This window comes from Raphanus sativus, chromosome 1, assembly GCF_000801105.2.
Source record: "Raphanus sativus cultivar WK10039 chromosome 1, ASM80110v3, whole genome shotgun sequence".
NCBI lineage: Eukaryota > Viridiplantae > Streptophyta > Magnoliopsida > Brassicales > Brassicaceae > Raphanus > Raphanus sativus.
In genome coordinates, this window is record NC_079511.1 from 12,741,494 (window position 1) to 12,760,275 (window position 18,782).

At 32.8% G+C, this 18,782-nt stretch overlaps 2 protein-coding genes across 2 annotated transcripts; both read right to left on the reverse strand.

Moving 5' to 3' along the window:
* Positions 1 to 4,767: 4,767 nt before the first annotated feature.
* Positions 4,768 to 5,597, reverse strand: LOC130499396 (uncharacterized). The gene has a single exon (XM_056993407.1). The coding sequence runs from the start codon at positions 5,455 to 5,457 to the stop codon at positions 4,837 to 4,839; it is 621 nt and encodes a 206-aa protein (XP_056849387.1). The 5' UTR covers positions 5,458 to 5,597; the 3' UTR covers positions 4,768 to 4,836.
* A 9,434-nt stretch (positions 5,598 to 15,031) lies between these two features.
* On the reverse strand, positions 15,032 to 18,645 carry LOC108807643 (probable methyltransferase PMT24). The gene is made up of 8 exons (XM_018579911.2): positions 18,384 to 18,645; positions 17,079 to 17,989; positions 16,853 to 17,002; positions 16,389 to 16,770; positions 16,118 to 16,292; positions 15,760 to 16,029; positions 15,500 to 15,694; positions 15,032 to 15,420 (listed from the first exon to the last, which is right to left on the reverse strand). The coding sequence occupies exons 2-8, from the start codon at positions 17,943 to 17,945 to the stop codon at positions 15,177 to 15,179; spliced, it is 2,283 nt and encodes a 760-aa protein (XP_018435413.2). The 5' UTR covers positions 17,946 to 17,989; positions 18,384 to 18,645; the 3' UTR covers positions 15,032 to 15,176.
* Between the last annotated feature and the right edge of the window lie 137 nt (positions 18,646 to 18,782).

Sequence of the window (18,782 nt, forward strand, 5' to 3'; positions counted from 1 at the left end):
CTAATTAGTTCTGATTTTTGTTTTCCAGGTATGTGTTTCAGAAGGTATTCAAAACAAGGTTAGAGATTTTGAGGAGATTTCAAGTGTAGCAGACTTTTCTGATAGGTATGTGGTTTTCAAACTTGCTTGTAATTTTAGTTTCTGAGATTCACAAGTAGGAGAAACATATGTGAAATCAAGATTAATTTCATTTTCCACTAAACACGTGTTTGAATAAGCATCCAAATCTTAAGATGTTTATTTGTTAGCATCCAAATCTTAATATATATGCCAATATTGATTTTCTAAGGTATGTGCTTCTCTTATGGACACCCAAATTTTTTTTTTCTAACATTTATAAATCATTGGTGAAGTATGGATTTAGTACCCTATTTAATAGTGTATAACTTTGCATTTGAATCAATGTTGCTTAAATGAAGCCTTTTAATGTTTCAGAGTTACCACGTCTCTGTTTTCGTAGAGAAAACACTGGTCATTTGAAATTATGCAGGTTAGTGGGTTCCTTTGATGTCTCTGTTTTGATTCATTAAGTTCCAAGTCTGGTTTTGGTGTTGGCTTACTCATTTATTTTGATCTTGTAGGTCGTATTTGCTTCTGGATCAACAGATTTTAAATCCTAGTGTGGTGTATTTCAAACCTCCAGAATGGCAAAAACATACATGCATAAATACATATATGCATTCATACATTCATAATTGATACCATTATTCATTGTTACTGGCTTCACTTTTTTGTTTGATTCGTTTGCTAATTTATGTGCTTGCTTGCTTTCTTGATGTCTTACTTCTTAATTAACTCCATTGATTCAGTGTTTCACTTCTTAACTTGCTTTGTTGATTTGTTGTTTATTTGGTTCCTTTTGTTTTCGCTTCCTTACTTCCTCCCTTGTGTGTGTATTCACTTGCTTCCTTATACTATTTTGCAATTCCTTATTAGCTTTTTTCTTACTTATCTTGCCTACCTCCCAAAGAGTTTTGTGATCTGATAATATCGACAATATTATCATCTTTGATTTTGTCTGTCATACTGTAGAAAAAATTATCCATTTGATAAGAAAAATATTTTTAATATTGGCACATTTATATTTTGTGCTTATGGTGTCAGCAATATATATCGTGATTAGAAAATATAAAGTAGTTATTATCAATCTATATTTGATAAATAGATATATCTTGGAGCTTATGTAAATATTTATCTCTTTTGACTAGACAATCCTTTTTTTTTTGAAACACTGACTAGACAATACATATTATCTATGTTTTGGTGCTTGTCTTCATTTTATTAAATGAATATATCTTGGTGTCTCTTACAGATATTTACTTGGGTATAAGTATGACTCATATGGTAGAATTTTCCTTGAGTCTTGTATGTATTTGTTTTGCCTGATGCTCTAATTCCTTGGTGATTGTTCCAAAATTTTACAGTGACATCCTTAGAGTCAATTGGTTGTTATTTGAGTAATTTTTAGAATTGTGCATCATGATTCTTACATGTATGATTATTGTTTAACTTTTTATTCCTTTAAAATGTGTATCAGTTGTTTTGACTTTTATAATATAATGTTTGGAAATATTTCAGTTATGGTATTAGACTAGTGTCTCTCACTTTGTCTTAACATAGTTGCTTGAAACTTGGTTTCTTTGCCAAAACTGAAGAGTTCAGTTCATGGTCTCTGTTTTCTTTTCTACATGAATATTTTTGTTATAAATTCATATTTCTTATTGTTGGTTGTTGCCTAAAATGGATAATTTAATTTCAGTGTTGATAAACAATGATTTACATATTTTTTTGGCTTCGTGTTAGATCATAAGTTTTTTTTTTCATTCAAACACATTTGTTTGCTTATCCGACTATCTTGATCATTCTCTGTTAAGATTATTTTTGATCATGATATCATCGACGTGGTCAGATGATAACTATTTTTTAATCTTGAACTCTTGGAATAGTTGGTCGTGTAAAAAATGAAAAAAATTATTGAGAATATTATTTTTATACCTAGTTAAGAATCTCAAAGTGAAAATTATATACAGTAACAAAAATAGGATTACACGTACGGAAATTATGTAACAATTTTTTTCATATTAATATACTAATTAATTATTATGACTTTTTTGTTTGTTTTTATATATCAAACCGTCGCTAGAAAGCATTTTGCCTTGAAGTGTATCAGTTGGCAAAATGATACAGGCATTTTAACAATTGGCAAGTATTTACAAGGATCTCACTCGTTTTGGACATTTACCAATTACGACCCCGCCTGTGAGCCTGTGAGGAAACGAAATGCGATCAGATTGTGAGGTGTGAAAGTAGCGACGTCGTTTTGACTATCACATTCACGCTTCAGCTTTGTGAGACAAAAAAATTTCAAAATAGAGCATTTGTCCGTCACCGCAATATCGCGAAGGTCGGGGTTTCTTGTGATATTCTGTAGGTCTCGTTGGATCTGTTCGTAGCAAGCAACTCCGTCTGTCCTCCCTGTGTATGCTATTGTCCAAAATCGATGGTGGTCTGTTGAATATCTTACATTTTGATCTTTAATTTGTAAATTCTAACAAGTCTCATTCTCTTATTGTGTTTAATTTTAAAACTCTCCTCTTTGAAAAAAAAAAAGATTATTTTTATTATCCAGATTCTATCTAATGATGTAATTTGTATGAGATGATTCTTAATCAAGAAACCTTAATTATGGAATCATCTGGAATACATGTGAGTTACTTTGGTGTATAAGTAACCAATTCTAACTAAGGTAGCTTGAGATTTTTTTATCTGTTGCTTTAGGAACACTTTTGAAAAGATTGTTTATCTCTTTTTTTTTAAACATCCTTCCTCTGTTTTTACTTATATGTTGTGTGACAGACAGATTGTGGAAGTGATGATCCTGAGCTCAATCAGGAGATGGAGAAGCTGTTTGTGGATCTTCTCACTGAAGATCTGAAGCTGCAAGAAAGGTTTGCTTCACTGTCAAAACTTCAGTGCATGAATAAAATGCAGATGTAAGCTACTTTTGCATCTAGACTCTCTATACTTGCATTGAAGGGTTCATCTCCAACAGAGAGCTGTCTTATGAATATCCCATTTAAGAGTAAGGGAACACTATTGGGTTACATGGAACCTTAGCTCATCTTGGATTTAGTATTCCCTGGGATCATCTAGGAGTCTCTAATGGCTGCAACTTCATTTTGCAGATTACTCTATGTAGTTTTTGTAGCTTCAAATGAGAACTCAACATTTGCAGAGCTGGCATCCACTTTGCAAGCTTACATAGCTCGATTACAGGCTGCTGCATCTTTTCTTTTGCCGGTTGGGATAGGGCTGTAAAGTTAATTGATTCGACTTCTGTGCTTCATGACAAGATTATGCCTGGGATTAAGTGAGGAAGAAGATGCAGAAAGCTCTGGATTAAGTTATACTCATGTTCATATCTAATAATGGGTTCTGTGTCGCGAGGTATCCTTAACTTATTGTTATCATCTCATAAATATCAATTATTCCTGTAAAAGGATCACTTTTTGCTTTATTCTAACACAGTCCTTCAATATTATAGGATTGAAGTCTCATGCTGTAACACTCTATGAAGCTGGAAAGCAAGAAAAGGAAGACACCACTATATGAGGCTGCCACTAGGACCATAGACGAGAATGCACCAACAACAACTAGAACAAAGGCAGATGCTGAAGAAGCAGATAGCGGAGAAGTGGTTCTTCCAGGACTGAATCTTCTGTATGATGATGGTTCAGAGTTGCATCCTTTTTAACATTGGTGCTTGCCTTCAGGCTCCTCAACCAGTTGCTCTGATAGCAGAAGCTGCTGCTGCTACATCTGCAATCCTCGCCCCACAAACTAGTTAACTCTCACGAAGACTCTAGCCACTTTTTTCATAGGACATCAAGTGAAAGGTGAAAATATTTTGACTGTAATCTTGAATCTTATCTGTGCTCACAGTTTTACTAGTCAGTTGTATTCTAGCTCTGAGCAGACCGTTTGCATCTGCATATAGTTACTTCGGTTTCACAAATTCATGACCAAATAGTTTGGTTTTGTGTTGGTTTGATATGAATTTTGTTTTATTTGATTGCAAATCTGAAAGTGTCGATTCTCAGGCATGGACTATTTCATCTTTTATAACGTATAATGTATATGGAGTTGCTAATTCCAGGGAAGAGGACAGAGTAAAAAAAGAAGTAATTGAATCTTGTATAGTGAGTGCAGAGAAGAGAAGAGGTCTGTTTTGAGATAGAGCGAGATCTCCAGAGTTGTGCAACTTCTCTTAGCTCTTCTTCAAGTTATGAGACATGAATAGAGCAGATAACAAAGAAACAAATATCTAACCTTATTCAATGCAAAAAATAATTTTCCACTGCCGGGCTTCGAACCCGGAAAGTCATCGATTGATCAGGAGTTTTAACTAGTGTGCTACAGCAGATCTTATGACTTCTAAATATTCTTGAATACATATGAATTAAAACGTTCAGTAGAGAATATTCACAATAATGGAGACGTTCTAGATTAATTGATGATTTTCATGGCAACTAATGGAGTAATAAATACAAAAGATGAAAGGGAGACATGTAGACAAGAATTGGAATCTGAACCACAATAATGTCAACGAATTTGAAACTCAGAACCAAAATCTATATTCTACATATATTCCAATCTATATATGGACTATTCCATCTTTTATAACGTATAAAATTTGCATCAGTTAAAGTAGTTTGATCATTTTTGCAAATACTATAAACAGAATTACTCTGAAACTTTTGTCATATATATGAAAGATAACTTGAGACATGTTGTACATATTACACCAAAAAATAAAAACACAACTACATAGATTCGTCAATGTAAGTAGTAATCGTCTCTTGACAACAGACTGAACTTTTTCAAACAACTGACTTGATCACTGATAAAATCACACCCAAGCTTCTCTAATTCCATGTGATATTCAAGATGATCATCGAAACAAACAGTTGTTTCCATCTGATTTAGGGCTAGCCGAGCACTTATCCTCTGGCTTCTGATATCAGTGTTCCTGTGATCGATCTGTCTCTTTTCTTGCACTTTCTCTCGCGCCTTGGCGATCATGTCTTTGAAACTGTGATCTTGATCACCTGGTTTTCTTGTAACAACAACCTTGGACTTAGCCGTCTTTGTGACATGAAGAGTCGTAAAAGATCGCACCGGTTTGGTAAACTTAGACTTGGAAGCTTCGAAGGTCTTCTTTTGTCTCTTCTCCTCCTCCGGTGGTTTTTCCTCATTAGAATTAGAATGTTTGCGTTTCTTCGGAGTCGCCGCCGTAACAACAAGGTCGCGCCTTTCCTTGCCATCTCGTCGCAAATTAGGGTTTACGTGTAAGAAGGAGGAACTGGTTAATTTGCACCCAATATCTTTGATTTCGTATCTGATCTGATCTGTCGGGAACTGATATGTCAAATCGGTGGAAGTCGAAGCAATCTCCATCGCTCTCTCGCTAATCTTCAACAAGAGTGATGACGATTGGAATAGAGGGGAGAGAATGAGAAGGGAGAGTGATGATTTTGTTTACAAAACCCTAAAGACACTGAGAGGATACAATTATAGTAGAGTCTTAGGGACCAAGTTAGTATGTTTACTGAGTATTTATTTGTCTATCTCACTCCCCCCTCCCCGCGTTGGGCCCACACTCTCCAGGTATATTTGGGTATGCTTTTTATCTTCGGTGGATTACAAAAGAAACTATATCTTTGGTAGTTTGGTGTTCTTTTTTTTTTCTTAATTTGGTGTTCATTTATTTGGATTTGATTCTTTTTTTTAATCTTTATCTATGATTTTTTAATCTTTTTATTTCGACTGTGCTTGTTAAATAATTTTTCCGTTTCAGTTTTGTATTTTTTTTAACAAGTTTAGTTCATCAAAACATTAAAATTTATATTACACCTATTACTTTTTTATTTTGACAAAGGACTTCACCTCTTACTTTTTACCTAGTTTTATTAGTTACTAGATATGAAAACATCTGGTAACAAGTTTTACTAGATTTATTTGTATTTTTAACAAGTTTAGTTCATAAAAAAAATTTAAATTACACCTCTTACTTTTTTTTTACAAAGGGTTTCACCACTTACTTTTTACCTATTTTTATTAGTTACTAAATATGAGTACGTGTCGTTGCAACAATTTTTGTTTAATGTTCTAATTTAATAAAGAACATAAAATAATAAATCATTTATTTTTTTGTGATTGTTTTGTATATGTTGTGTGAGATTTATTTAATAATTAAAAATTTGTTTTCACACATAAGTTAAAGTTAATATTTTTATTTTATAATCATGGTGCATAAACGAATTATTACCAGTTTTATATTTAGGGGTAGAAAAAACACTATACCTAAAAGTTTAAATTAAATCTGACCCAAGATAAGAATTAGAATGAAATAAAAAAGTTGAAAGTTAAATAACACCAATCGAGTCAATCACAATATTATACACTTTCTTATGTACTAAGTTAATGTTTTATTAAATATATTTTTTTAAAAAATTCTTTTTGCTAAGATTTTAAAAAGAAGGAAACCACTCTATTTTATAAATCTCCTTTTTATTCACAGTTCAAAAATAAATTAAAATACTATTAAATACTCTTACGTTTTTTAATATTTTAGAAAATAAAAATTACTGTAAGATTTTACATTTATCTTCACTTTAGAATTTCAAAAAAAGTAAAGTGCTATCAAATAAATATTTCTGTTACTAATAAAAAAAAAATTAAAATTACTATTGTTACAATTTGTATCAATACTATTTTACACTTATTTTTAATTAAATAACTTTTAGTATCATGTTCATCATCAAATTATCTTTTAAAATATGATACAAATCTCTTTTGTTTATGATTTTTTAAACAGAAAACAATTATTAAATATTTACTTTACAGTTATAGGGTTTCAGAAAAGGAAATTAATATTCCATAATCTTTTAAAATTATATTTTGTCTAGGATTTAGAAAAATAAAATTACTATGAAATAATCATTTCCAGTTAATATTAACTATTTTTAAGAGTGCCATTTTCAAATTCTTTTTTTTCAATATTGCTAATATTTTTAGAATTTTTCTTGTTAATTAAATATTTTTTTCTAAAAGTCAATAAAAAAACTTTTAGTATCATGTTTAACATTAATTTTTAAGTAAAAAATACTATTAAATTCGCTGGTCAAGATTTAAAACAAGAAAAAAATCTTATTGGTTAAGATTAAAAGGGAAGAGTATTTTACAAATCTCTGTTAATTAGGATTTTAGGGGAAAAGTTATTTTCACATAATGACACATTTTTATTAACACATTCACAACCTAATTTTTTAATTGACACATGTAACAATCATTTCGGGTGAAATATTTGAAGTTTTTTTTCTTTATAGTTTTAACACAGATTATCTATTAAAAATTAAGTTAGTTAATTATAAGAAAATAAAATTACTCTTACAGTTTTATTTTATTTAGAATTAAAAAACAAAAATACTTATTTTATAGTTAGTTTTTATTTAAGATTTTATACAACTAACTTATTTTTATAAACAAATTCTGTTTTATTATTTATATGTTTTGTCTTATTCAAACACATATTCATCATCATATTCACACATACTCATGTACGACAACAGCATCATAATTAAAAAAAAAAACATGTTAGAACATCTCCAATGGTGCTATATAATTTTTTATATATTTCACTCTAAAATAGAGTAACTTTATTATAGAGTTGAATTTGCTACAATGGTTTACTCTATAATAGAGTTACTTTATAGTATAGTGAAATATAGAGAAATAATCCTTATTCACTCTAAAAATAGAGTAAAGTGATAGCATTTCTCTATATTTCACTCTATAATATAATAAATCTATTATAGAATAAATCATGAAAGCGAATCACTCTATAATAGTCACTTTATTTTAGAGTAAAATATAGAGAAATTTATAGAGTACCATTAGAGATGATCTAAGCATCCGAAGAAATGTCTCCACCAGCTGTCAACAGTCTTTCTTCGTAATTCTACTGAACGGGTCGATCCTCTACTCCCCTTTGTTTTAGAAACTTATCCTAAGGTCTCCTCTCCTTTCACTCGAGTGACAAAAGCACCTCGCTAAGAGGTAGAGGAACCAACCAAAAAAACGTGTTGTATCAAGAAATTAAAAGAAAATACTCAGGTATTATTTTCATGTAAATATTATTGTGTTTTGTAAAAATAATATGTGGAAGCTTAAACCTAAATATAGATGTGAAATATTAATTTTCATTTTCCAAAATCTTAAAGAAATTTAAAAGAATATTTTATAGTAGTTTTCCTTAAAAATAATTGTATCATATGTTTTTGAAGTCCTAAGCAAAAAAAAATTGTAAAAAGTTATTTGGTAATACTTTTTACAAACGAAATTGGTGATAAACATGATATTAAAATTTATTTAATTAAAAATTAATTGTAAGAATGGTAGTGATACAAATTGTAAAAGTATTAATTTTAACCTATTTGATAGTAATTTTAAAGTTAGTTAATTATAAACTAATTCATTGTAACGCAAAAACTCATATCTAGCATAAACATAATAAAATATTATAATTTGTTTCACTTGACTGGTAAACACACTAGCTGAATCAAGATGGCTGAAATAATATCGATGCTACGACCCTCAACCAAAGTCTAAATTCCTGCCAGAAAACAAAGATTGTTCACCAAAATATCAAAAGCCTCTTCTACAAAGATGCTATAATCTTTTGTCTTTATTCTTAATACTCTACTCTAATGAGGGCACGTGGCATACTACGAATTACATTAGTAAAGAGAAGAGAAAAGAGGAGCAGATGCAAACAAGAGAAACCACTGGTTAATATGCATATTTTCTTCTCTTCACCTTTTTGCTTGCAACTCGCAGAGGGAAATACATTTTATTAGTAGCTACAGAGCTAAAGAGATGGAAGTAAGCATGCCGAAAACATATGCGCAGAAGCAGCTCGACTCTGAGTGATCTCAAGGAGGTAAGATCTTTTTTTTTTTGTTTCATTTGTGTAGAAAGTCTCTGAGATCTTCCTTCTTTGTTGTAATTGTAAGAGATGGACACAAGCATGAAGAAAACTAATGCGAAAAAGCAGCTCGACTCTGAGAGATCTCAAGAACGTAAGATCTTTCCTTAATATGTTATGTGTAATAGAAAGTCTCAAATGTTGAAGTGTATTGATGTTGGTATCTGAATGAAATTTTAATCTGAATGTTTGTTGGATTTATAGCTTTATGTGTTGGTCTTATGAGATTGATGTTTATAAAACATTAGCGAAATGTTTATTTTAAATGTTTGTTGGATTTGCAGCTTTTACGAGTTAGGTTTATGAGATTGATGTTTATTGAACATTAGAGAAATGTTTATTTTGAATAATGGTGAGGTTTTGAGTTTTTAGAAGTTGGTATTTTGTTATCTTTAATTTCATATTTCTATGAATAGTCAGACGGTTCACCAATAAAAATGTTTTTTTTTCTGGTTGAGATAATAGAAATCTAGAATCAATAATTAAAAGTGTCATTACAAATTCTATTCTTTTAACTCTGTCTTAAACATGTTGGCATAATATAATAATATTGAAACATATAATGTTAGTATATATGATGATATGAACTAATTTCTAAGGGAATCTTTGTGAGATTTCCAATTTTAAGGGTTGACTTCAGTGACAAATGACTTTGAATGTTTTATTTTGTAGCAGATTTTGAAGAATTGGATAAGCTTGAAAAATATGATGTATAATCTCAGTAAGCAAAATCAAAAATTGGTGATGATTGTAGTCATGAGGAGCATGCAGTTCAGTGACCAAAAAATGAATATGAAGCTGTGGAAGGTGAAACAAAGAAAACTTGAAGAAAAGTTTGAGAGACTAATATCTCAAAATGTACAACAAACGCACAGCCTTTGGAACAATAGGAAGATAATTACGCAGACTTAATAAAGTTGAATAATCAGAAGATAGCCATGCATTCTAAACTATGTGACAAGGAAATATTCATCCAAAAACTTAATGCGATTAGTAAGATGTCTACGTGATCAATGCTTATATAAATTTTTACTTCGAATTGATTATTCATTGTATATTTTTCAAGATTTGTGTACACTTACTGAGGATATAAAGAAACACGAGATGGAGAAAACTAATCTACTTGAACAACTAGCTTGCCGAGATTTGAAGGATAGAACATCAATATTAGTAAGAACTGACACCACAATTTAGACAATAGTTCAAAATTTACTTAATTTGAAGGTTTAATAATTGTACAATGTTTCAGGAACTTAATAAACTTTATGATGTGTTAAAGAAGCAAAAGGAAAATATGTGTAACCAACTAAAATTTTTAAAAAATATTATCATGGAACATAAAAAGATTGTTTATTTAGAAGTGGTTTGCCATATTTATTGTTTCAGGAATTGAAGAAAATTGCTAATGATGAGAGAGTTATGTATTCTACACTACATGACAAAGAAAAGTTAATATAAAAACTTAACTGAGGTTAGTAACATGTTTACATAGTTAATAATTATATATATTTTTTACTTCCAAGTGGTTATTCATTGTATATTTATAAAGGAATTTGTCTAAACTTGATGAGGCTTAGAGAATCACTAGAAGAAGAATGCTAATTTACTTAGAACATCTAGGTGTCAAAGATAAGATCCTCAAGTAACATGAAGAAGTTAGTAAGATTTAAGTTTCTAACTATACAACTGTTAAATTTGGTAATTTATATTGTTGTCGATTAGACTGGTTAGCACGGGATTCTGTAAATATTGTTATTGTTGAAAGTCATAAAATATTGTGTTTGGACTAAAATTTGGAAAATCACGTCTTTGGTGGAAATTTTTTTTTTTTGTAGGACTACTTCATTTCATTTCATTAAAATTAAAAAGTCCAATGACCATTACAAGTTGGGCCATAATATTAAAATTTTAAGCCCAATAAAAGTTTACAAGAAAACAAAATTACAATTGTTTTCGTAATACATGATTATGTAGAATTGATAGCCACTTTGTGACACGCGTCCATCATTTATCATAATCCAGTTTTTTTTCCGCGACACTCCTTCTCCGTTCACCAAAGAGCTTCTCCGCCGTGAAACTCAAATTGACAACCTTTTTCTGATAATTACATCACCAAAGCTTGTGTTGTATGTCATATTTTTTTGGGAAATTTATTTTTTAGCCAAAAATGATAATTATGTACTAATAATCTCACATATATTTTGTTCTACTAGACTAAAAATTTTCAAAATGGCAATACTGCCCTTAATTTCAATTAAAAATTTAAAAGTACAATTAAGAAAATATAAATTTTAACTAAAGTAACTAAAAATAAATATTAAAAATCCCAAACAACGTTTTTCTATTTAAAAATATTAAATTATACTCAAGAAACTATTTAAATTTAAAAATTAATTTTATAAATCACGAGTTTCTAAAAAATAAAAAATCTTGATTTATAAAATCAATTTTCAAAAACGATTTTCTATTTTTTAAAAAATATTTCAAATCCCAGAAAACGAATTTTTGATTTAAAATTAATTTTATAAATCATGATTTTATTTTTTTAAATCGATTATCATTTTTGAAACGATTTTCTATTTTTTAAAAACAATTTAATTAATAAATATAAAAAACTGAATATTTTTATGAATATCCCATTGAAGAGTAAGGGAACACTATTGGGTTACATGGAACCTTAGCTCATCTTGGATTTAGTATTCTCTGGGATCCTCTAGGAGTCTAATTGATCCGGCTTCTGTGCTTCATGACAAGATTATGCCTGGGCCTCCACGTGCCATCCTCAGTGATGAAGAAGATACAGAAAGCTCAGGATTAAGTTATACTCATGTTCGAGTTGCTTTCATAGTCGATGCTAACATAAGGTCATATGTAATGATGGGTTCTGTGTCGTGAGGTATCCTTAACTTATTGTTATCATCTCATAAATATCAATTATTCCTGTAAAAGGATCACTTTTTACTTTATTCTAACACAGTCCTTCAATATTATAGGATTGTAAGTCTCATGCTGTAACACTCTATGAAGCTGGAAAGCAAGAAAAGGAAGACACCACTATATGAGGCTGCCACTAGGACCATAGACGAGAATGCACCAACAACAACTAGAACAAAGGCAGATGCTGAAGAAGCAGATAGCGGAGAAATGGTTTTTCCAGGACTGAATTTTCTGTATGATGATGGTTCAGAGTTGCATCCTTTTTAACATTAGTGCTTGCCTTCAGGCTCGTCAACCAGTTGCTCTGATAGCAGAAGCTGCTGCTGCTACATCTGCAATCCTCGCCCCACAAACTAGTTAACTCTCACGAAGACTCTAGCCACTTTTTTCATAGGACATCAAGTGAAAGGTGAAAATATTTTGACTGTAATCTTGAATCTTAATTTTACTAGTCAGTTGTAATCTTTCTCTGAGCAGACCGTTTGCATCTGCATATAGTTACTTCGGTTTCACAAATTCATGACCAAATAGTTTGGTTTTGTGTTGGTTTGATGTGAATTTTGTTTTATTTGATTGCAAATCTGAAAGTGTCGATTCTCAGGCATGGACTATTTCATCTTTTATAACGTTTAATGTATATGGAGTTGCTAATTCCAGGGAAGAGGACAGAGTAAAAAAAGAAGTATTTGAATCTTGTATAGTGAGTGCAGAGAAGAGAAGAGAAGAGGTCTGTTTTGAGATAGAGCGAGATCTCCAGAGTTGTGCAACTTCTCTTAGCTCTTCTTCAAGTTATGAGACATGAATAGAGCAGATAACAAAGAAACAAATATCTAACCTTATTCAATGCAAAAAATAATTTTCCACTGCCGGGCTTCGAACCAGGAAAGTCCTCGAATGATCAGGAGTTTTAACAAAGTGTGCTACAGCGGATCTTATGACTTCTAGATATCCTTGAATATATATAAATTAAAACGTTCAGTAGAGAATATTCACAATAATGGAGATGTTCTATATTAATTGATGATTTTTATGGCAACTAATGGAGATAATAAATACAAAAAAATGAAAGGGAGACATGTAGACAATAATTGGAATCTGAACCACAATAATGTCAACGAATTTGAAACTCAGAACCAAAATCTATTTTCTACTTCTACATATATTCCAATCTATATATGGACTATTCCATCTTTTATAACGTAAATGGAGTTGCTAATATTTGTGCATCAGTTAAAGTAGTTTGATCATTTTTGCAAATACTATAAACAGAATTACTCTGGAACTTTGTCATATATATGAAAGATAAAATTTTTTTGTCATATATATGAAAGATAACTTGAGACATGTTGTACATATTACACCAAAAAATAAAAACACAACTACATAGATTCGTCAATGTAAGTAGTAGTCGTCTCTTGACAACAGACTGAACTTTTTCAAACAACTGACTTGATCACTGATAAAATCACACCCAAGCTTCTCTAGTTCCATGTGGTATTCAAGATGATCATCGAAACAAACACTTGTTTCCATCTGATTTAGGGCTAGCCGAGCACTTATCCTCTGGCTTCTGATATCAGTGTTCCTGTGATCGATCTGTCTCTTTTCTTGCACTTTCTCTCGCGCCTTGGCGATCATGTCTTTGAAACTGTGATCTTGATCACCTGGTTTTGTTGTAACAACCTTGGACTTAGCCGTCTTTGTGACATGAAGGGTCGTAAAAGATTGCACCTTTTTTGTAAACTTGACCGGTATAGCTTTTGCATCCGCAGGTTCTGTGAACTTAGACTTGGAAGCTTCGAAGGTCTTCTTTTGTCTCTTCTCCTCCGGTGGTTTTTCCTCATTAGAATGTTTGCGTTTCTTCGGAGTCGCCGCCGTAACAACAAGGTCGCGCCTTTCCTTGCCATCTCGTCGCAAATTAGGGTTTATGTGTAAGAAGGAGGAACTGGTTGATTTGCACCCAACATCTTTGATTTCGTATCTCTGATCTCTCGGGAACTGATATCTCAAATCGGTGGAAATCGAAGCAATCTCCATCGCTCTCGCTAATCTTCAACAAGAGTGATGACGATTGGAATAGAGGGGAGAGAATGAGAAGGGAGAGTGATGATTTTGTTTACAAAACCCTAAAGACACTAAGAGGATACAATTATAGTAGAGTCTTAGGGACCAAGTTACTATGTTCTTGAGTATTTATTAGTCTATCTCACTCGCCACGCGTTGGGCCCACACTCTCCAGGTATATTTGGGCGTGTTTTTCTAAACTTCTATCTTTGGTGGATGACACAAAAAAAAAACTGCATCTTTGGTGTTCATTTATTTGGATTTAATTCTTATTTTTCGTTTGATCAGAAAAAAAATTCTTATTTTTTCTATCTTTATTCCCTTTTTATTTGTTTTTTCTTTCATAATTTTCGACTGTGCTTGTGAAATAATTTTACAACAAGTATAGTTCATGAATTAAACATTAAAATTTATATTACACCACTTATTTTTTTTACCTAATTTTATTAGGGCCTGTTAAGAGGGGAGGGGGGAAAATTTATATAAAGGTTGTTAATTTTTCAAAAGTTGAGAGATTTTTTGAAATTGGAAAGAGTTGGAAATAGTTTTGTATATTGTGAAAAAAATCTAGAAAAATAAATTAGTTTAATGATTTTAAGAATCCAATAGATATATGTATTTTTTTTTTTGTATTTTCTTAAGTTTGCATTAGAAAATGAACATAGAAATTTAATATAGAATAGAATATATTTTTTTTGGTAAATATTAATACCAACAAAATGAAAGTAATTATATTTCTGTGCAACTATTATTCGAGAAAATTAACAAATTATTCAAATAAAATTAGTGAAATAACTTTGAACTATATTTCTCTATTATAATCAAGTTTAAAAATTTTCAGTATCTAGGTAAGTTCCAGAGTGACAGACCAAAGAAAAGAACACCTCTTTGGGGTTAAAAGCTTTGATAATCCAGAATGAGTGTACTGTTCTGCTGGAGTAGTTATAATAAAGATTTCAATTCATGGTTTAGGACCAAATCAAAAACTCATAAAAGCTTACACTACTGAGACAAGTGTCTTGTATACAATTTTCGTCATGCAAAAAGAGGATACAAAATATTGGACTAATAATACAAGTAAACAATCAACGTGTGATCATAAAAGAAACAACTTACTCGTAAAACTATTTTAAACCTCTCCTGCCTTTGCTATTGCAGATGTAATGGTCTCGACCTCTGTAGGACGCCACCATGACTTCTGAACAGAGAGCACTCCTTCACCATCTTTAGATTGTGTCAGTTTTACATTCCATTGCAGACATTTCACCATCTTCTCAATTTCCCCAATTGTTTCCATGTCATCTCTTACTATAAACGTTCCTTGTGGTCTAAGAATCCTGTCCACTTCAGCCATTACCGACACCAAGTTGCACCTGAAAGGGTTTTGTTTACACACACAGTCATCAGATTTTGCAATCAAGAAAAGGCGACAGAGGTGCATATTACACATACCTCTTCTTCAGTGAAGAGAAAAGATGATCAGCATGAAGGAGGTCGTAAGTTCGAGGGTAAGTGCTGAATGATTCACACCAGTCATGGTAGATTCCAAACAAACCACGTTCATATATGATTGGAAGCGTATCTGGTGAGTCAATGGGAACTACATTCATCACCCAGAGTTTCAGATCCTTCAATGCAGCAGCAAAACTGAAAAACAGAAAGATATCATTTAGTAACAGATGCATGGAGCTAATTTTGTAATGGTGACTTACCCTCCATACACAGCTCTCATGTCCATCACGTTTCTCACATAAGACCAATCGATTCCCATACCGTTGAGGTATGACTTTGAGACAATAGTCTTCCAACGCTCATGGTCTGCTGTGAAATCCTCTGGTGCAGGTTTTCCATATACACCTTCCTGAGATTCCAACCACTGAGGAGCAGTCTCTACTCTCTCTGGCCATCTTTCAGGCCAAACTGCTCCACGTTTTGTTGACTCTTCTGCCACTTTGTGCATACATGCCTCAAGTGGAACATTCCTGCACATCAAAACACACATACTTTTTTAGCAACAGAGTTCAATATAACTGAGAATTGATGTGAGAAAAGGGAAATAGATAAACCTACCAGGCGGCATTTTGATCATCAGAGTCTTTGCATAGAGGCGGCTCGTTCTGAGATCTTTGGTTGTAGCATTCATTCGACATTGGCTTTTGGTAAACGGCAGCACTAACTTCATTCAGTTCATCTTTCTTAATCGTCTTTAACTCCCAGCACATTGCCTTTGTGAGCTTTGACATTGCTACAAAACAGAGAAAAGCATCTCACTTAGTCAATTAAGAACCAATTGCAAACAGTCTTATTCATATCCAAAACAAGGGAACCAAAATATCCAAACCTTTCCATATGGCAACGTCTTCTTCGTCCTTCCTGTAAACTGGAGTTGCCGACCAGACAAAGAAACCACCTGGCCTCAATGCACGGTTCAATTCCAAAAGTAGTTTACCACCTTCAATATGCCAAGGGACTCTACAACGAGCACAATGGATAAGGTCGAAAACAGATCCTGGAAAAGGCAATCTCTTGGTTCCCATAACGTTAGACATTGCAGGGATACCACGTTCCAAAGCAAACTGCACCTGCGCCTCGTGTTCATCTTTGGGAGCAAATGACAAAGCAAGCACATCTCTGTCAAAAAGATATCCTCCGAAGCTAGCAACACCACACCCAACATCCAATATAACACGTGTTCTGTTTCCCCAAGCAATGTCAGGATATGACTGCAATCAATACACATATCAATAATAATGAGTAATAGTCAATGAAGAAAGTTGAATGAAAGATCAAAATAATATGCTGTACCTCTTGGAGGAAATCGATATAGTGAAGAGCACCGTTCTTGAACTGAGTACCACCACCAGGGAATGTTAAGTATTCACCACTCATCTTCACCCAGTTTTGATGTCCTTTGACTTCTGCAAGCTTCATGTGAGGAACATTGGTGTACCAGATCTGTGTGGCAAACACACACAACATAAAGAGTTAATCATTGACAAATAACATAAATGTAAACTCAAGAAGCTTTTACCTTTTCTCTGCTCTTAGGCCATTTGATGGATCGCTTATACCCTTCGGGAAGAGAAACAAGGCAGCTTGGAGCTTCCTCGGGACAATGCCTCTCACGATGTTCATAATGCTTTCTGGCGAGCTTCCTGATAGCTTCCCAGTTGTCAAGGCAAGGGATATAGTCTGGTCCAGCTGTCACATTGCAGACTTTCCATTTGATAGAGGAGACTTGAGCTTTCTTCTCGTTCTGCGACTCAACCAATTGGGTAGACCAAGCCCCTTTTCCTGTGCTTGACTCCTTTGTGATTTCAGACTGGTCACCAGCCGGGAACACGTCTTTACTCTTCTCAGTGCTCTCTTCAGTTTCTTCTGTCTTTTTCTCGGTGTTCTCTTCAGTAGTCTCTTCGGTTTTATTACCATTGTTTTCTTCAGAGCTCTCTTCAAGTTGTGTCTTCTCCTTTTGCTTAGTTTCATCACTTTCTGGTTCCGTGTCTTTCTCACCTTCTCCATCTTTTCTATCCCCTTCACCATTTTTGTCTTCAAATTCCTTTTTCTCTTCAGCCTGCTCTGTTTTCTCACCAGAGCTCTGAGGATCAGGCTTCTCTTCGTTGCTCTCTGTCACAACTTCCGTCTCCTCAGTCTTTTCATCAGGAAAACTCTTGGAGCTTCGATCAACTTCTTCGTTAGTGGAATAAGTATTGGTAGTAGTTTCCACATCTTTGGTAGTCTGGCTTGGAGAGAAGTGAATAGCCTCGGTAGGGGCAGACCAGGAAGACATGAACATCCAAGCCCCAACCAAAGAGAGAGAAACAATCAAAACTATGGTAATGGTTAAGCCATAGCCCGATGACTTCTTCCCGTCTACACGAGAATATTTCCCCATTGCCATGTTCCTCCTTAGACCCACCAGCACAATCCCTAGTCAAAATGCACCTGCAAACACACAACGAGAATACAATGACTATTAAGTAACAGAGTCAAAACCATCAAGAGGTCCTTAAAAAGAATGTTTAGGTAAGGATCTACAGTGAGCTTGTTTCTTTAAGCTTTTGTTTGATGGGTTAACCCCAAAATCTGAGACTAATCACATGGCAATATGATACTATAAGAACACAGAGCAGAGATGACATGTGATTAAAGATCTATAAATCAAACTAAAAATCAACAAAAAAAAAAACACTCGGATGTAGGACTTAGATCAAACATCGGCCAAAACTTAAATCATACAACTTTGATGAGCTAAAGTAAGAAAGTAAACAGAGGAGGAATCTTGCATTTAGAGAAACGCAACAACTTAAAAAAAAAAAAACAGAGTTGCTGTAAATACCAGAAGCAGCTTCAGGTCTCTACCAAGATTGCAACTTTGTTAATAGATAAGCGAAATCTCCAGATCCGGATCTAGTAGAGAGAGTGAATGATACAAATGATCCACCACTAGATTGGCTCTTATACCTCAAGAGCAAGTGGTCATAGTACTAATGCAAAGGCGGTAGTAGTGTGTTAAAATACCAGAATTTGGATCTGATCTCCACCAAAATTTAATTAATTTTTTTGACTTTCCTCTGTTTTTTATTAGAAAGAAAAACAATAATTGAGAAACTTCGTTTTCGAAGATCTGTTCATACGCTGATCCACCGACACGAACAGCTAAGCTCTCAGTATGAACGATATTTTTTAGTTCACACGAGAACGGCACCGTTTTTGGATGTGGGAAACAGTTAATCTC